Source organism: Podarcis liolepis (genome assembly GCF_965112155.1).
Source record: "Podarcis liolepis genome assembly, chromosome: 6".
NCBI lineage: Eukaryota > Metazoa > Chordata > Lepidosauria > Squamata > Lacertidae > Podarcis > Podarcis liolepis.
In genome coordinates this window covers 11,027,346-11,040,958 of record NC_139559.1, presented here as the reverse complement: position 1 = coordinate 11,040,958, position 13,613 = coordinate 11,027,346, and the positions used below count along the sequence as shown (strand labels likewise).

At 40.8% G+C, this 13,613-nt stretch overlaps 1 protein-coding gene across 4 annotated transcripts in view; it reads left to right on the top strand.

The window, feature by feature from the left end:
• The window catches only part of OSBPL2 (oxysterol binding protein like 2), a 63,414-nt gene that overhangs the window by 44,463 nt on the left and 5,338 nt on the right, over positions 1 to 13,613 (top strand). For all 4 annotated transcript variants that reach the window (XM_083507572.1, XM_083507571.1, XM_083507573.1 and 1 more), the window contains 11 exons: positions 320 to 455; positions 1,726 to 1,801; positions 2,668 to 2,802; positions 3,511 to 3,608; positions 4,631 to 4,813; positions 6,619 to 6,726; positions 7,784 to 7,873; positions 8,832 to 8,955; positions 10,038 to 10,157; positions 11,880 to 12,003; positions 12,738 to 12,828. In XM_083507572.1, the coding sequence (XP_083363698.1) occupies positions 320 to 455; positions 1,726 to 1,801; positions 2,668 to 2,802; positions 3,511 to 3,608; positions 4,631 to 4,813; positions 6,619 to 6,726; positions 7,784 to 7,873; positions 8,832 to 8,955; positions 10,038 to 10,157; positions 11,880 to 12,003; positions 12,738 to 12,828 (1,285 nt within the window). The remainder of the gene's footprint in view (positions 1 to 319; positions 456 to 1,725; positions 1,802 to 2,667; positions 2,803 to 3,510; positions 3,609 to 4,630; positions 4,814 to 6,618; positions 6,727 to 7,783; positions 7,874 to 8,831; positions 8,956 to 10,037; positions 10,158 to 11,879; positions 12,004 to 12,737; positions 12,829 to 13,613) is intronic.

The window sequence follows — 13,613 nt, the reverse complement described above, 5'->3', positions numbered from 1 at the left end:
AGAAGTACAGGTAGTTACGAGGGAGGGGGATTAATCAAGCACAAGAGGTAGCTTGGAATGTTTCAAATGCACACTCTTTATATTGGAGTAAAATAAAATTTAGTTATTCCAGCCATGCATGTACACACATACCCCACACTTGGGTTAATTGCATTAGTGACTATAACACAAATCAGTTGGGTACTAGCTTAGTAAAATAAGGTGCCAGCATTTTGAAGAAATACATGTGCTTTGTATTCTTCAAATTGATCGTGCCTTTAGCATCCTTGCCTTTACTAGTTCCTAGTTAAAGACAAATTTTTGCACTTTATTTACACAGGCTTTGATTCTGATAATTCTTCAGGGGAGTTTTCAGAAGCAATTCATAAAGTCGATGTGGATGCCCACCAAAGTAATAGAACTGGAAGACACAATGGCGATGGACCAGTGCAAGAGAATGGAATCAAGAAACACAGGTATTCTCCAAAGCAGGCCTAACAGCAGTTACTATCTGGTTCATGCAAATCATAGCAGGTTCTTTTGTTTGGACATCCATTAAGCAACCTTGCCACTTCCTGGCAAGAGAGGCTTAAATACATCTACAGTGGTACCTCTGGATACGCACACCTCTGGTTGCGTGTCCTTCAGGACGCGAATGTGGCAAACCCGGAAGTATTTCTGGGTTTCATCACGCGCAAAATTGCTGTACTGCGCGCATGCGCAGAACAGGCATCTCCAGTTGTGAATTCCTCAGGATCCGACCGGAGCTCCAGAACGGATCCTGTGTGCAACCGGAGGTACCACTGTATATACACAACTTAAGGAAACGCTTCTAAGAATTATGATAGGGAAGGGAAGCAGAAGGCAGCTTACTTGTGGGTGGTGCTGCAGCCTGAAACATTTCTGTTTGGTTGTTTTTAACAAAAATAATTCTCTCTCTAAAACTTTGACCTAATTATTTTTGAAAAGAGGAAAACAAAGCAGCTTATAACAACAGCAGCAATAACAAAACTAGCAGCAACTGTTGGTTTTAAAGGCTGTCTCCCACATCATCACTTGAGAACACTATGGATAAATTGAAGATGGGGGAGTCACATCTTTTGGAAAGCAGCAAAATGAAGTTTTGTATGTTTGTTTAATCTCCTTGACTAAATAAAATGGGGATGACTCACTTGGTTGTGTACAGGCACTTGTTACTTGTCATATGTAAGCAAGTGAGAACTCAAGGCTGCCACGTCATGTGAACTGGCCTGGAGTGGCCTTGGTTAGATTGCTGCCTGTTAGCTTTAGTTCAAATAAAGTGCTCATATTCTAGTCTAATGCAGTCAGGTGACCTTGTCAGCCTAATTTCACTGTCAAGACTTTCTCTTGCTTTCTTCTGCATGGTTAATACTAGTTCTAGAACCTGCATTTATTTTACTTGTACGTCAGTCTCATTCTTTTGAATGGATCTTTCATTTCAAGTAGATATACCTAAGATCACAATCTTAGAATCAGTTTCTTTGTCTTTCCCTCTGGGTGTATTTAAAAATGCATGTAAGCAGTGAGAAGATTGTTCTTGCAACATCATAAAGTTGTGTGGTTTTGACAAAGTGCTGGAATCCTGGATAATTGATTGGAGTTCTGCATGAGTAAGGACTACATTGTTGGGACTTAGAAGTGACAGTTGCAGATGGATGCTTTTACCCAAAAGAGTTCAGTAGTGGTTTTAACCTGCTATTCTCCCCCACCCCCACCCCTCTACAGAACATCATTACCTGCACCAATGTTCACTAGGAGTGATTTCAGTATCTGGAGTATCTTAAAAAAATGCATTGGACTGGTGAGTTACTGTCACATATTGATGTAGTTTACCTGGTGCTTTTGATAAAATTTGCATTGCTTAGTGAGGGCAAAGGTCAAGTTTGCAGATGCAAAATAGAAGTACCAGAACTGCTGTGGTACAATGCAGAAAGCAAAGAGTGAAATTGGCTTGTTCTGTTATCCATACTGAAGTACAAAAAATACATAATATTATTACTGCTCTTTGTTCTGGTAATGAAGGCAGTGATAGTTTTGTAAATGAAATAGCAGCACTTTGACTCTTCTGGTCCTAATTGCTAATTTTTCCTCTTTTCTCTCTTATTCCCCACCTTTTAAAGTTTTTTTTTTAAGTTTCAATCTTTTTCTTTACATGATTTTTGTGACGATTTGGTAGGTAGTCCTGATACAAATTAAATCCTTAATGTATTGCTCCGTGTTGAGCACACATTTGAAATATTTCCTCAGACTATGCTTTCACATTACATTATTTATGTATCTGTGATTATAATTCCATATTTTGAAGATACTGGTCTGTTACTGTGGATCAGTCCCATCAATTGCCTGATGTAGACAGTTACCCAGCATTGAGAGGCAAGCTAGCAGGTGATATTTAACAATAATATTTCTTTTACCTTTTTGTGTTTTCTTGCCATTAGCACACATGACAAGACATCTGGGGCGTGAATGCTTATTGTGATAGTGCAAGCTTTCTAAATTTTGTTTTAACCACATTCTCTGTATATCTGCTGCTTTAGTAGGAGGCTGACAGTGATTTTTAGCTGATGTCTCATGCTCCATTATACACCATGCCTCTGCATTTTATCATAGTTGCTCAAGCCCTTGTTTCTTATTCATATTGTATGCATTTTCTCTTGTACTGTTTAGGAGCTGTCTAAGATAACCATGCCCATTGCCTTCAATGAACCCCTGAGCTTCCTCCAACGGATAACAGAATATATGGAACACACATACCTCATTAATAAAGCATGCAGTCATTCAAACTCGGTAGAAAGAATGCAGGTAATGTTAGCTATCATGCAGCTCTGTCCTTCAAATTCTGTCCATCGTGCATTTAAGATGGCTGGCTGCCTGCCTACGTAGAGAGTTGGCTTATAGGAAGCAAGCTTATATGAATGTCCTAATAAGTTGCTTATTTGAGTGTTTAGCAATTTGCAGTAAGTATCATGAAAAGGTTTTATGTTCAGGTCACTCAACCATTGCAGAAGCAGCACCTTTTCAAAATTATTGTAAATCTGTCACGAACTGAGCTAAATGGCAGAATACCAGATCCCAGAGGTAACAGTATAGAAATTAAAATCCCGTAAAGGATCTTGTTGCTTTATTAAACCCCAACAATTTTAGCACTCATAATTTAGACATGACTATCCTCACAGCACTAAAAACTCTTACAAATGTAGAGGTTAAATGCACCTAATTCATGGTGACACCAGGTGATGAACCAGTTGGTGGCCCCACCCACTTGTCAAATTGGATCAAACTCTTGACACTTGGGGAAGCAAAAGGTCCAGCTGGAAGAGGTTCCTCACCTGTGGCTTAGAGAGAAGATTTCATCTCCAGAATCAATTGGTCTTTTTTGTTTAGGGAACATTTAAACACCATTTGAGAATAGTAAAGGAAAAGTTATTACAGCATATAAAAATCATAATTGCCCATTTGGGATTACCTTTTGTTTTACATTAAGATTCCTTACCACTATGCTTTTTGCAGGCTGTTGCTGCTTTTGCAGTTTCTGCTGTAGCCTCTCAGTGGGAGAGAACTGGCAAACCCTTTAACCCTCTTCTTGGAGAAACATACGAATTAATCAGGTGAGAATACCAACTTTGTCAGAGTCTTGTTTTTCCTTTGAGATATACACATTCCAACTGGCTTGAACAAAATGGGTTTTTCTAGGAGTGTAAAGTCTGCTTGGTCTTTGTTAATGTAAACTATTTCAAATGTTAGCCAAAACTCTCTGATCTGTATCAGATATGCTGTTTGACCAGCCGTCTAATTGTTTAGAAATTGTGCAAAATATGAATGTTAAGAAGATTTTCTTGAGGTATAAAGAGGGTGCTCAGGAGGGCCCCAGACTATTGGGGCTGCTTATGAACTACACCATAATCTCCTACTGGAATCTTTACTGTCCTTTTATGGCATTTCTGTATGGGCTCTGGAGTGGGGGATTTTTGAAATCCCAGTCCTCATGTTGACTACACACAGGCTTCTCTAGCACTACATTATTTAGCTGATGGTGTGGATAAACATGGATGAAGGGTGTGGAAAGCCAAATGAAAGGGGTTGTATCCATTGTTGTGCTCCACACCTTGGTGGTGGGGGTAAGAGATAAGGGAGAAAGTCCCATTGCTCAAGCAAAAATCCTTGCATGTCCCAGCTCTTAGGGGCAAAGGCAGTTTTGGAGCCCCCTATGTTTTTTAGAGGGAGGCTGGCCCCCTCAGTGTTTAGAGGGCATTCGGCTCTTCAGGATGTCACACCGGGCCCACTCAGTGAACTCTGATTGGCAGGATGCAATACCGCCCAAAATATTTGCGTGTGTATGTGATAGTACGTTGTGCTGTTTTATATTCAAGTGCCAAGCCAAGAATGCCATAAATTCCCATGTAGACATGTTTTTGTTGTATTAATGGTATTATATAGTTTGCTGGGGATGATATTGGTACTTAATACTCAAGTATCTACTTAAAAAGGTTTATCTACTAATAAGTAACATGGGGAGTGGGGCAGAGTTATTTCCAGCTGTTGTAGGGGAGAGCAGTTGGATTGTACAGCAGTAATTCAGAACTGGTATTCTGTCTCATTTATACTGATCATTGCCTTTTCTTCTTTGTAGGGAGGATTTAGGATTTAGGTTTATTTCTGAACAAGTCAGTCATCACCCACCTGTCAGTGCTTTTTATTCAGAAGGCTTAAACCAAGACTTCATTTTTCACGGATCAATTTACCCTAAACTGAAGTTCTGGGGGAAGAGTGTAGAAGCAGAGCCACGGGGAACAATAACATTGGAACTCCTAAAGTATGTATATATTTTTTCTCTTGTTACCTATGTATGACCTCCAAACTGTCTCATGTAAATGCATAGTGTATTGTGATCTTTCTCTGGTTTGCATAGGCCTGTGAGTAGTTGAGCTTAGGTAATTTGAGGGGTTTTTTACAGTGTACTAGGAGATGAAACACATATACATAAATTACAGTGTGTGAATTAGTTGAGACTTCTGCAGATGATGACACAATCACATGACTTCAACATTTGGGCCTCATTCCCTACCCCTCAACCCTTAGGCAGTTGGCATTTACTGAAACAAAAAAAGTGAATTCTTCTGCTTCTTAAACTGTTATGAGATATGTGATCAAGAGCTCTGCTGTATTATGGATGACACAAAGTTATCGCTGTCCTGGACTTGGATAACAACTGGTTCAAAATAGGCATCAATTGATTTAACAGTTTGGTGGTTTGCTTTGTTGAATATCAATAAGAAAATACAAAGGACAAACAGATAGGTCTGAGCACTGCTGGGATACAAAAGATAATAAACTACTGAGATGCTTGACATACATGGAAAACAGAATTTAGAAATGATACTTTATGTAATAGCTAAAGTCAAAATAGAAAATAGCTTAAGAGCCAAACAGCAAGTATTTCTGTACAGAAATCCATTTGTCTCAAGAGCACGTTTTACAGTTTAGGCATTCAATACTCAGGTTTAAACCCTCACATGCTACCTGTATGTTGTTGCTGAAATCAATATTCCAGCCATATTTATTGATCTTTCACACACACATTGTGTGTGTGTGTGTGTGTGTTCAGGCTCTCCTAGTCCAGGAATTATTGAAGCTATTGCACCAGGCATAGCTGATAAAAGTTGCTTCTAGTCACAGAGGCTACCTGGGCCTCCAGTGACAAAGCTGCAACCAAAAGCACCCCTGCTCAGGACAGGCAATTTGCCAGTTTCTCAGAATGAAGTTGTTGCACCATTTTGGAGGCATATTCCTCAGTATCAAAGGTCCACACTGCACATACAATCAAATGCATGTAACAGTAGCCCATGAGTCCATTTTAGATTACGAAAAGGTGCTTCCAGTGAAGGGACTAGGAAGTGATGAGGGGGTGGTTAACCCTTTCCTCATTCCATACTGTCCCCTCAATGCATCACGCAGTTTTAAATTAACGTGCATTTCGGAACCCAGGAGGGTAAATCTTGCAGGCGGAGATATTGAAAATGGGAAAGGTATGGGAGGAAAGAATTAAGAATTATTTCTCCTTGCCATCTACCTGCTCTTGATTGTCCTCACAAGTAGTGATGTCTGTCATCTAAATGGGCATCTAAACTGCTGTTATGTGCATAATATGTAACTTGGTGTAAAATTATGAGATCTTGAATTCAATTACTGCATGTTTAGAGGTGAAATTGCATGTTGATTACATTTAACATGCTTCAAGAGCTTTTAGTACTAGAAAAGAGAGAGATTTGACAGAAGTGCAAGACACCGGCAATAAACACCTTAGCAGAAATAATCATTTCTGTCTGCTGATTTAACTCAAGCTTCTTTTAGCAAGGGCTCTCAGCAGATACTACCCACATATTCAGATTATTAAGGAACTTCAAACAAGCCTCTTTTCTTTCATTCAATTGCTTATTCGCCTTCCATCTGGTTCAGAACATTGCACAATTACAATGACTGAGGGTGAACATTGCAGAGACCGCTACAAAAACAGGAGCTGTTCATTGGGAAATGATCTGGAGCGCTTGGATTCTCTTTTCAGATTCTCTGCTTTTAGCGTCCCTGGTATCTGATTGGCCTTTCTTCTCTCCCCCACAGACATAATGAAGCTTACACATGGACTAATCCTACTTGTTGTGTACATAATGTAATTATTGGCCATCTCTGGATAGAACAGTATGGAACAGTAGAAATTATAAATCACAGGTATCCTTTATTTATTTTATTTCATTTGTATTCCCAACTCTTTACCTTCACGGAACTCAATTTTTGCCACTATGTGTCATTTAAAAACTGGAAAGTGGAACAGAGTACAGTGGTACCTCGGGTTACATACGCTTCAGGTTACAAACTCCGCTAACCCAGAAATAGTGCTTCAGGTTAAGAACTTTGCTTCAGGATGAGAACAGAAATCGTGCTGCAGCGGTGCGGCAGCAGCAGGAGGCCCCATTAGCTAAAGTGGTGCTTCAGGTTAAGAACAGTTTCAGGTTAAGAATGGACCTCCGGAACAAATTAAGTTCTTAACCCGAGGTACCACTGTACTCCTATCTTACAGTATGTATAGATTAATAAATTAAAATAAAATACTTCTAGCTCCATTAAGTGGCACAATTGTAATGAAGTCCAGTTTTCCTCTGGTCACTTGGGGAGCAGTTAAGTGATAATGATTTGAATGGGTGTGCACTATTATCTCCTTGTGCATGGATCTTCCGAGGAGCAGCTTGTGGTGTTGGTGTGTCCAGTATGTAGGTGTGTGTGAGAGAGTGGGGTGACCACACCCACCGCTGGGATGCAGCCCCCAGAGAGTTGGCCAAAGGAAAATGTGGCTCCCAGACCCAGTTATAAGCTTCCTGTCTTTCATAAAGAAGCCTGAAAGTTTGGTGCACTCTTCTTTGCTTATATTTCCCTTTTAATAGCTCTTGTACCAAACCTTTAGACGATGACTTAAATGTCATGGAGTTGAAATTCATGCCCAGGGGGGAGCAATGAAAGGGGAGATCTGTTGCCATTTTTCACAAGACAGCAGCCACAATCCCTCTTGTACATGCATACCTTTCCATCCTTCCCCTTTCCTTTTTACTTGCACGGCATCACATTGTATCTTAGACCTGTTGTTGAAACTCTGCATGTATGGTTGTAGTGATCCCAACACAGTGACTACCGAAATCGTGCTGGTGTCAGGCAGAAGGCTTTTACAAGAACTTTGTGAGGATTCAACACCAAGGAATTAATCTGTTAACTGCACTTTGTTTTCCTTTTGCAGTACTGGAGATAAATGTATCCTTAACTTTAAACCATGTGGTCTGTTTGGGAAAGAGCTTCACAGAATAGAGGGCTACATTCAGGACAAAAAGTAAGTCTACGTGCTTGTTTACATGTTCAGGGATTGAGCTCAGTTGCCCTTCTCTAGTTTGAGCTCAGCTAGAGGAAAATTTGAGAGGGAGTATGCAGACATACCTGGCCACAGAAGCTGATGTGAATCAAGCTTCTGTAATAAACATTTGTTTGAAGAATATGTTACTGACATCCTAGGTGGAAAATGTAAATATAAGGTTGCTTAGTAAACCTGCAATATTCCCTTCCCTTATTTTATTTTACCAGAAGATACAGTGGTGCCCCGCAAGACGAATGCCTCACAAGACGAAAGGGTTTTGGGGTTTTTGAGCTGCTTCGCAAGACGAATTTCCCTATGGGCTTGCTTCGCAAGACGAAAACGTCTTGCAAGTTTGTTTCCTTTTTCTTAACACCATTAATACAGTTGTGACTTGACTTCGAGGAGCAACTCATAGAACGCGGCGTGGTAGCCTTTTTTGAGGTTTTTGAAGACTTTGGCGATTTTTGAAGCTTTTCCAAAACTTTTCCGACACCGTGCTTCGCAAGACGAAAAATTCGCTAGACAAAAAAACTCTTGGAACAAATTAATTTCGTCTTGCGAGGCACCACTGTATAATCTTAGAGTGGAAGTTCAAGTTGAACTCTACAAAAAACACACCCTCGTATTGCTCTCTTTCCCCTGCAATTGTTTTGATCACTTCCTGTGTCCTGGTGGTGTCATATTGTTCATTTCCACCCCCACCCCCCATTTGTTGCCTTCTGATGGTGAGAAGGATAAATACACTTTTTGATGATATTGAGATGCAAGTGACTCATCTTCCATGTTACAGAGGAGCAACAGTGAGCTCAATAGGGTGTCATTTTTAGCAGCAGCTCCTTGCTGAGAGTAACATGCAGTTCTGCTCATAGTTTGGTCTGAACTAAATACAGTCTGGGCTTTAGTTATGTTCAGTGTTATTATTTTTCAAAATAAACAGTAAGAAGAAACTTGCAGTGATCTATGGCAAATGGACAGAATGTTTGTGGTGTGTTGATCCTTCCACTTACGAAAACTACAAGAAGAACGAGAGGAGAGGTGGCGACCAGAGGAAACCAAAGCCGGTAATGTTTGTTGATGTTGTGATGGCAGGAGGAGGACTTAAACTCTTCAACTTAAACTCTTCTACTTAAATGAGGTGTTCCTCAAAAAGGAAACATTGGAAGGAACCAAACTGATGCAGTATTAGGTGGACTGAGTAAAGCTTATACTTGATTATCTTTGTGACAAGGGTCCAGATCTTCCAAATTATAGTGTTTTGTGAACTCCCACAGACTTCAGTATCTGCCTGGAATGAGCATTAGGAGAAGCTGCTGTCCAAGTTTAATCACATCTTATCGTCTTCACATTAGATTGTTAAAAATGAGAATGCTACTGATGCGTTGGGGTTTTTTAGCTGTAAAGCTGTAAATTGAGGCTATGCTGTTCTGCGACATTTTCTGTTTGGGCATATAATAAACCCTTTAATAGAGCCCCTCTGTGAACAATCTCAGGTTTTCATTTTGTCTCCCGCTTCTTCTGTACTCTGTGGATTGTAAATCTCCTGGGATCAAGAGCTAGATTTTAATGCATCAATATCCAATCTCCTTTCTTGATGAATTTGTGTTTTGGGAGTTACCATCTGTTATTTTGAGAGGGGCCCCATTCTTGGGCCCCAGCTTACATACGGTCCTTGGGGGGAAATTAATATTTGCTTGTTTGTATGAACAAAAACAGAAGAAAAGAGAATAGAGGCTGGAATAGAATATAAAAGGAGCAATGAAAAGGGTTGTTCACAGCCCCCATCCCAACTTGTCCTGGGGTCCTGATTTGGGGCACCAGATCACCACATGCCTGGGGAACACCTGGGAATCTGGCCCCAAATCAATTCAGAGGCAGGGCATATTTTCAGTTAGGATTATTTTACATCTTTCCTTTAAAAAACAACAACAACAAAAAACAAAACCTAATTAACCATATGCTGCAGGTAGGGGAAGAAGAGGCTGTGTCTTGTCCTTCCCTGGCCTTGCTCTATATCACATTTAATCAGGATTTAAAGCCCTGATAAAGCATGAGAATCAAGAGGGCAGGGGCAGGAGAAGAGATGCTATGTCATTTTGAACTTGACATACTTCTTACTTTCCCTGAACTATGTCTTTGTTTCAAGAGTGATGATCCTGATAATGATGAAGCAGATGATATGCCAGAGATCCAAGAGACTGTGCAAGTTGTACCTGGCAGTAAGCTACTTTGGAGGATAAGCACTAGACCACCAAATTCATCCCAGGTAAGTTGCTTATTAATTGGTATATTGGGAGCCGTGACATAATTCAAAAGACCTAGTTCAAGTAAGGTAGACTAATCACACTACAGTAATCAGACCAAAGGCCTATCTAGCATTCGGCTCTCACAGCAATCAGCCACATGCCTACTGTAAGAATTTGTGTGTGTGTGTGTGTGTGTGTGTGAGAGAGAGAGAGAGAGAGAGAGAGAGTGAAAGAGAACAAACTTTTTGTTACTCTTGAGCTCTGCTACAACCAAATGAGAGAGAATCTATCTTGACCTTTGGACTCTGTATTCTTACTATTAATAGTGTTGTTATTAGATGTTTTAATTTGCCTATCATGGAAGGTTTAAGGAACACCAGGTAGAGATGGTTTGTGCCAGTACTCTTTTGTATTACATTAAAAGTGTGGGAATTATAGGGGGAAAGGAAACTCTGAGGTCATTCCAAGCTGTAAGCAGTTGCCATGCTGCCTATTGATGTACCCACATAATATATGTGGACCAACCTGCCTCAAGATTCTTTTTTCACTATCTGTACTTTTTTCCTGTTTGGCCATAATGAGGATTGGTAGTACTATGGCAGAATGAGAGAGATAACTGAAATTCTGCTGATTTAAATTTGATTATTAGACACAAGCTTTTCCAAAATGCCATAATGCATAAGCATATTCTTCAGTTGTGCAAAAATGCTGTGGCAGGTCGCCAAAGACAGTATTTCCAACCTCAAAAAGTATTCCAAAGCAACCAAACAGTATTGATCTCCAATACTGACATTTCACTTTGATGGTCTGTTCTTGCATCATCTCCGTACAAAACACAATAGAAAACTCCCTGTTTTTTGGACTGTTTCCTGTGCTCGTTCCCTGTAGCAGGGCAGACATCTCTAATATTGATGATCAATCCACATTTTGTGCTTGTGGACTGAAAGAATTCTATTTGGCTGTTGCGTGTTTTTAAATGGCAGGACTGTTGTTAATGGGCTTCCTTTTGTGCTGCTTTTGCTGTTATGAGAGATGTGAATTTGCCCCCCCCCCCCCAAAATAGAGATGACCTCTTCCAGGTCATTCTCACATTGCTTCTGTTCTGTGTTTCATCAGCTCTGATTGATTGCCTTGCCATCTCTGTGTTCTTGGGCAGACGTTGCTTATGATTCTATCGGAGGTGTTTTTGATTTTTGGGTTGCTTTTTTTGGCAGATTCAGTGTTCAACCAGTTCATACAGGACTCCGACAAATGACTCAGCAGTTTCTCCTAGCATAGTAGGCTGCAGTTCTAACTCCCCTTACCTGAGTATAACCCCCATTTTATGAAACAAGACTTACCTCTGAGTTAGGTTAGGATTGTGCTGTTAGCTCTCTGATAAAAGTAGGCCCCCTGGGGAAGAACAGCACATTTTGGAATGAAGTATATATGGGATTTAAAAGCAATGCTGTTTTCTTTGCCCCATAGCACAGGCGCCTGTGTGTTCTCTTCGATGCAGCTAATAGCAGTTTCCAATGAGGGGAGGGGGAGAGAATCACGTTGCATGAAAGGCTAAAGCGCTTCTTCCTTCAGTGCTTCCCCTGAGGGGATCTCCACCCAAGCACTCACTGTTACTTTGTTTAGGAGGAAGGCTTGCTCGCTTATCTCTGCATAGCACTGGTGGGTAATGCCATAGCACATCTTTATAGGATGCAAATGTCAATGCACCCTGACAATATAAGCACATTTTCTTTTTGTTCAAGATGTACAATTTCACCACTTTTGCCGTCAGTCTCAATGAACTAGAAAAAGGCATGGAAGAAGTGTTGGCTCCCACTGACTGTCGATTGAGGCCAGACATCAGACACATGGAGAGTGGAGAAATTGGTATGTGTGAGTGGGTGGGTTTTAAGAGTGGGCCTGCCTGCCTGCCTGCCCATGCAGATTAGAAATCCCAAGCATTATATTCTGCCATTTTGCATGCCTCTTTCCTCTCTTTTATGTTAATGCAGAAATTTATAGCCTGCCCTTCAGTAAGTTCCCAAGGCAGGTGGATGGTAGAATGGGCCTCTGGGGGGCGGGGAAGTAGTCACCCACGTAACTGCCTATGGACTACTTAAAGCTTCAGGTTTCACATATTACAATAAAACTGCAAATTATAAAATGATACTCCGGAACAGCTCCCTGTTGGCTTAATTCCAGCCACCTTTCACCCAGCTTCGTCTAGTGATCAGGCTGCAGTGCTTTCTCCTTGATTCAGACCTGACAGTTATGCCTTTGTAATCTTGGAGTCATGCTGCTGTGTTACTTTTTAGTAGAGCTGCTTTGGTGAATGGGAGGGTGCAGCTGTTAATGGATTGCGGTGCTTTGCTTCCTGCTGGCAGACCCCTCACAATTATGGGATTTGCCTTTCTGGGCAACTTGCTAAAATCAAAGTCTGGGCATCTTTCAGCGACCAAGTTTCAGGTGGTGGTCTGAGTAGAATGAGTAAAAATTGCTTTGTGAGCTTTCCTTAAATGTGTTCTTAAAACTATCTGGATTTTGTTTCTCTACCTTCCATTCCTTTGTACTTTTTCTCCTTATTTTATAAAGTAATCAGTCCCTATTAAAATGTCTGTTAGATCTGGCTAGCAAAGAGAAAGAGAGACTAGAAGAGAAGCAGAGAGCTGCTCGTAAGGAACGTGCAAAAGATGAAGCTGAATGGAGAACAAGGTAACTAATGGTGGAAACGGAAACTGGCTGTGCAGATAGGCTGTTTGCAGTTATGGCCATATGAAGATTACCACAAGTGCATGTTTGTTGGTAACATGCTTACTCTGAGGAGGGAGGCTATTTGTGTGAACAGAGAAACTAGATGAGGTTGGTATAAGGATCAAAGTAGTGTAGAATCGGTTTGTGCAGTCTTTTTCCTCCTCAGAAATCACTGTGCCTTCTTAATTAGCAGTAGAGAGAAGCAGTGCAGCCTTTTCTGGCACTACTACAGCAGTGTGCTCAATAAGTGTTATTAATACTAATGTTAATAGTGCTGGCAACTGACCTAATGCTCAGATGGGTTGCTGAAGGGGGAACTGGGTGGGAACCTGCAAGTTCTCCTTAAAGCCAGTGAAGGGTCATAACTCTTTACCCTGGCATTTTACACTAGATAGATAGGACCTACTCTAGTTGTGATTTGTTTCAATGCTGTATTTTATATTGCTGTAACCCACACGGGGACCTTTTGGTGAAGGGCAAGTAATAACTCTAACCATACTCCAGTGACAGAGGTTATGCTTCTCTGACAGGTTAAGGTATGGCTGTGGGACCCTCCAGACTGGAGCATTTGTGTGGGTGTGTTCTGTGACACATCATTCACACAGTAATGGTGCATTAGCTGCAGATTTATGCTGGACCATTTGCACTCCTGCACTGTAGTGCAACAAAAGCGGGCAAAATGAAGTAAGGCGGAACCATAAAAGTTACAGAATTTCCTTGAGGCATTTATAGGTCAAAAGTAGCAC